The following is a 5,946-nucleotide window of genomic DNA, read 5'->3' on the forward strand; positions in this document are numbered from 1 at the left end:
AGCAAAAATTTTTATCTGGCCCTCCGTCCATTTGACTTTGACACCCCTGCTCTAAATTGTCCATAAGTGTTGCCCATGTCTGCCGGCATGTGCCCTGCAATTTGCTGATGACCGGTTGTCTGCTGTAATAGGCTCCAGCTCAGCTGCAACCCTTATGAGGATAAGTGGTATAGAAAAGTGGATGGATTGTACTGTTAAATACTCGAGACCAGTGGTTCTTAACCTGGGATCGAACCCCAGGGGTTCGGTGAATCGCTCTCAAGGCTCGACGGAGCCTCTGCCATTGAGGTTAAAACACACCCGACTCAACATGTCAATTAGTTATGACACGCCTGCTTGGCCATCACTGGCTGCAGATGATCACATTACATTGCTTGTCCAATCAGTGCTGCGGGAAATTTTGTTCTCTCAGTAGTCAAGCGTGACTGTAATGATAGTACGTCGTAAAATTGAAAAAAACTACACTGATGCCATGTAATTTTATTTGCTTTCTTCTGGTTTTAATAAATGCGTTTTTATATCTTGAATTTGTAAAAAGTCATACTTTTGTTTTTCGCTAAGGAAGGGTCCGGTGAATGTGCATATGAACTGGCTGGGTTCGGTACCTCTAACAAGGTTAAGAACCACTGCACTAGACAGTTAGGGTGCAAAACAGGCTTTTGCGACCATTGGATTTGTTTCTATTTGAACTTATTGCTACGGGAATCCCAAACAAATTGATTGTCTACCAACTCTCAAAGGATCAATGGCTATCATAATTGTCATCCTTTTTGGGGAACTTGTTTTCTACTGCAATCCATTTCTTTGTATTTCTCAAGGTTTCCTGGAGCAAGGACTGATGGTGAAGGACGGCCACCGTTTGCGGGAAACCTACATCCGAACCGGGAAATTTAGTTCGCTCAGTAGTCAACGTGTGACTGTAAAAAAAAAAAAAAAAAAAACGTACACTTAAGTCTTGAAATTTTATTTACTTTATTTCTGTTTTTAATAAATCTGTTTTTTATGTCTTGAATTTGTAAAAAGACATTTTTGTTTTTCCCTAATGAAGGGTTCGGTGAATGTGAATTTTGCTCTCGAACCACTGTTCGAGAGCAAAAACCCAGTTTCTCCTGTAGGGCTCCTGCGACTCCTTTAAAATTCTATCCCAACTGTCTTCGGGCAGCAGGCAGGGTACACTTAGAACCGGTTGCCAGCCAATCGCAGAAACGAACAACCATTCGTGCTCACATTCACACCTAGGGACAATTTGGAGTGTTCAATCAGCCTGCCATGGATGTTTTTGGAATGTGGGAGGAAACCGGAGCACCCGGAGAAAAGCCACGCAGGCACGGGGAGAACATGCAAACCCCACACAGGAAGACTGGAGCCAGAATTGAACCCTGCACCTTTGCACTGTGAAGCAGATGTGCTCTTGTAACAGTTGCACAGTCATGACAACAGAACCAACAAAACAGTGATGATGTCAAAATTAATTCATGATTTGACAACTAATCAATCATCAAATTAGCTATTTTGATAATTTATTTCATCATTGAGAGTCATTGTTTAACTCCCCGGGTAATTGATGGATGGGATCACCGAGTCACAAAAATCTGTAGCAGCCCTAAATTCAAATGGCATTCAAAAATCTTGCATTTAACTGCCTGTAATGTGTACAAATCGAGTCCTGATGTCGTGACCGAAATTAGCATGACCAGAGTGCACGACGAGTGTTTTCTCCTGCCTCCTGCCAGACATGTCGCAGCCCCTCAACTGTCAGAAGTGTTGCCTCAGCTTCCAGACTTTAGAGGAGCATCAGAAGCACATTGAGGAGCTCCATGTGAAGCTGATGCACAAGTGTCACACATGCCGCAAAGTTTTCACCAGTGCCGCATTGCTGGAGAAACACAAGTCCATCCACACTGGGGTCAAGCCCTACGTCTGCAACCTCTGCAATAAATCTTACCAGGTAGGACGGCCGCCTTCTCGTTTGACCGAGGGAACGTGTGTGCATGCTTCATTGTTTTGTGACTGCTGAAGATTTGGGGCTCTGTATTGGAACTGTTCCCTCTGCGTTGCCGCAGCAACTGTCGGGCCTGTGGTACCATAACAGGACCAACCACCCTGAGGTGTTTGCGAACCAAACGCAGCAACTGAAGACCCTGGTGCAGTGTGACATCTGCTTCAGGTTCTTCCCTTGTGCCTCCAGTCTGGCCAAACACCAAAAAGCTGAACATGAAGGTGATGAATGTATTCCTTGATAAAATGTGTACATTTTTCCTTGGCAAAATGTTCATCCATGCCACGATCGAGCAGCCATGTGAAGAACAGTGGCGTAATGTCATGAAATACAACATAAGATGAATCCAAAATTCCAATTACAAGGATGGAAACTTTTTTTTTTAATCTTTGTTGGTCATATTTCCATTCTTAGACAGATTTTAAGGTGCTGCTGCCACTCAATGGATTGGAATGGAACATTATGACTATTTCTTCAAACAGAATCTTTTTTTTTTTAAAGACATCATGAGCATCAAGAGAAAAGTACTGTATTTTCCGTACTATAAGGCGCACCTAGACACATGCAAAGCCAACAGTGCGCCTAATAATCCGATGCACCTCTTATATGGATCAAATTCTGATTTCTTGGACGTAGTATTTTACATTTTCTGCAAGCGCTTTGTTTCAGCTACGGTGGTTGTGAAAGTGCTATATAAATAAAGCTGTATCGCAGTGGTCCTCAACTAGAAATGCTGTCGGTCCACTTTTTATTTATTTATTTATTTTTAATAAGACCAAGGTCCGGTCCCATGCACAGCGGTGATGGGGAGCAGGGCTATATGCCCATTTAGTATGGTCAAGCCAAGCTTATACAAATCAACACTCCTCACAACCAACCAATAATGGGGTGCATGAAAATAATTATTCACTTTGCCAGTACACAGCAAATAATGAGAGGTATTGTGTTGAGGCACAGGAACTCTTATTTTGTTAAGTTGTGCCTGCTTAATTAATAATAGAAATAGCCCTTTTAGGGAAATAAGACATTTTTACTTTAACTTTGTTAAACAGTAGTTGTCTTTTTTCCCTTAATTTAACAAAAACAAAACAAAATGCTCATTTTACCAAAATAAATACTAACCATGAAAACAAAAATATCCTTTTCATTTGTACAATTCCCCTTTTCACATCCCCTCTGAAATCACTGAAACATATCAGAAGAGGAGTTAAGAACCATTTTAAATACTGACACAAGGGAGCACAGGAATGTGCAGTGCTGTTCTTCCACTAAAAGTGAATGCAATGTCTGAGGCATGCAAATATTATTTGAGGACGCCATTGTTCTGTTTATTTACCATGTTGTGGTGTTCTGCTGTTAAACAGCTGCAAAGATCCCCGGGTAGACGGGAGCAAAACTGCACACAATCGAAACCTCCCGCGATTCGTCTTGTCTAATTGTCTGTGTGCAAATACAAAATGTATAACGTAAAAATCACTCTATAAATTATTATTTTATACAATTTGCCGAGGGTCCGGACAGAGGAGGTCGGCGGTCCGGTCGTGGATCGCGGTCCGCCAGTTGAGGAAGGCTGCTGTATCGTATTGTATTCCCTTTTAGCACAGCTCTATCGAGTGGATGCATAACCTCAGCCACTATTGTAGCTTCTCTTCTAATGTCTTATAATGCAGTGTGCCCTATATATGAAAACAATTTTAAAATAGACCATTCATTGAAGGTGTGCCTTATAATTCGAGGCAACTTATTGTGCAGAAAATACGGTAAAAGCATCTCTGTTGTCGTTTTACTCCGTTAGCAGAACAACAAATTTACAAGCACTTGCCTTCTTGACTTGGAATCAGGTGATTTCTTTTTTTCCCCCTTAAAAACAGCTTACATTTGTTGTACTTACTCGTTTTCTTTTGGCGCTCTCTCTCTCTCTCTCTCTCTCTCTCTCTCTCTCTCTCTTTGTCCTTCCCTCCTTCACAGATTCTGCAGCATCCACCCTGCACTGTGCGCACTGTCAAGTTGTGTTCAGTGGGTCTGCAGAGCTGCAGGAGCACATCTGCAGTCAGCACGCAACGAGCGCTAACCGGTTCATCTGCCCCTTGTGCGCCCTGATCAGTACCTCCCAGACGGAGTTGCAGGAGCACCTCCTCTCATGCCACATGGAAGCCCAGCAGACGCAGGAGGAGGCTAGCGAGGAGGCCTCCAGCGCACACACATTAAAAGCTCAGTTGGATATCACGCAATCACATCACGTTTTTGAGATCATTAAATATTTTTTTTTCTTTGTTTGATCTTTAAAAGCTTGCGCCACATGAATTTTACCATGCACTATTTCTCAAAAGAAAGAAAAGAACTCGAAAAGAATTCCACCTGTTGCTGAACCTCACCCTTCATTCATAAATATGATTCAAGGCCTTACCTCATATTACTATTATTTTTTATTTTATTATCCTTATTATAAAACCTGATATGCAAGAGAAAAAAACGGGCATATTTAGACATCTGATTACAAAAAAAAAAATAACAAAAAAACAAAAAAAAACAAAGACCAGTATATGGGTAGGCATACTTTTGGACATGGAAAATTTGCCAAAATAGCAAAGGGATGTTTTTACAAAACATAACCTCGAAAGTGCTTTGTTGAAATATTTGGCTGAACCCCCAGGGAAAAACGTGTTTTCAACATTTCAATGGAATTCTATTGAACCAGTACAGTGGAGACTTTACTTTTTTTTTTTTTCAATTATTTACACATCTAGCTGCACTTCAGTAAATCACACATCCATACTTTTTGTTGAAAATGGAGACGGGAAGTATTTTGGGGACTTTTGGAACTCCCTGAAATGTTTGTTGCAAAACTTAACCTGAACTTGCCAAAATAAAGCTGGCTTCTGTCATTTTGTTCCCAATCAGGTGATCACAGTGCATCAGCCAGAGGGGGAGGCGATGGAGTCGGCCGACTCTGAGGAACAGTCGCAGCCGTCTGTGAGCCAGCAAGTGTTTGTGACTCTGGCAGGACAAGGGGAAGGCGATCCCCCAGCCGAGGTGGTGGAGGTCAACATGTACGATCTGCTCAACAACTCGGTTACATTCATCTGTGAAGCCAAACCATCAGATTTTTAGCCACTTTCTGTCCATCTCCAACTGGTTCCACAACCAAACTTGCCACTCTTGGAGTTATGGAGGTCGAGTCGTTTTTGTCGCAGCTTAGTGTGTTTTATTTGAAAAACTTGTTGTCAACAAGGCCAACTAAATGTAATAGCTTAACTTTGTACCGTCTTTTGTGGAGACCCTGATAGTCTACCTCATGAAAATTAATGCCCCCCACTAATTGACAGCGCTGCATCTTATCAACATTAAAAACAGCTACAAAAGTATTTGGATAACGACGACGGTGGTTTTATTGTTTTACCTTGACCATTATGGAGCTTAAATAAAGCATCCAAGATCTGCATTTGAATTGCAGACTTTTAGCTTTAACTTGAGTTGCATTTCTTATTGGGTCCGTTTTTTTCTTTTATATTTGGACAAAGTGACAGGGTATAAATGCCAGCAGCATTTTATACTTATATATAAACAGTGACGTTGTTGAGATCCCCAAACTGTAAAGGTCCAGGTCCCCCCCAGACCCAGCTTGGATCGCTCTTCAAACTGTAGCGGCAAGTCAGCAGTTGCCAAATGGCAACTCGATAAGCGGGCTTGTATCCATTTAATACGGAGTGTGTCGCACTCTTTGTGCTATTTATAATCTTCTGTATATTTCGAACATGGCAAAGTGGTAGATGTCATGGATAAATAAATGAGAAGAAGAAAACTCATGTCAGCAGTAGTTGGTTGACACGTTTGTTGCCTGCTGGTGCATGTGCACCAATTGGATTTAGACAGTGGGCCGCCTCTTCGAAGCTGGCGAGAAAAAGGTGAAGTGTACCGTTTTTGAGTTTGTATGAAAGTGGGCCCAA

At 41.8% G+C, this 5,946-nt stretch overlaps 1 protein-coding gene across 3 annotated transcripts in view; it reads left to right on the top strand.

Moving 5' to 3' along the window:
• zbtb40 (zinc finger and BTB domain containing 40) overlaps positions 1 to 5,467 on the top strand; it is a 14,833-nt gene extending 9,366 nt beyond the window's left edge. For 2 of the 3 annotated variants that reach the window (XM_019867623.1, XM_019867625.1), the window contains 4 exons: positions 1,734 to 1,948; positions 2,064 to 2,220; positions 3,968 to 4,209; positions 4,901 to 5,467. In XM_019867623.1, the coding sequence (XP_019723182.1) occupies positions 1,734 to 1,948; positions 2,064 to 2,220; positions 3,968 to 4,209; positions 4,901 to 5,110 (824 nt within the window). In that variant the 3' untranslated portion in view covers positions 5,111 to 5,467. The remainder of the gene's footprint in view (positions 1 to 1,733; positions 1,949 to 2,063; positions 2,221 to 3,967; positions 4,210 to 4,900) is intronic. The other variant, XM_019867624.1, reaches the window with a different exon arrangement.
• The last annotated feature ends 479 nt before the right edge of the window (positions 5,468 to 5,946 follow it).

Source organism: Hippocampus comes, unplaced genomic scaffold (assembly GCF_001891065.2).
Source record: "Hippocampus comes isolate QL1 unplaced genomic scaffold, H_comes_QL1_v1.1 scaffold84, whole genome shotgun sequence".
Classification (NCBI taxonomy): Eukaryota; Metazoa; Chordata; class Actinopteri; order Syngnathiformes; family Syngnathidae; genus Hippocampus; species Hippocampus comes.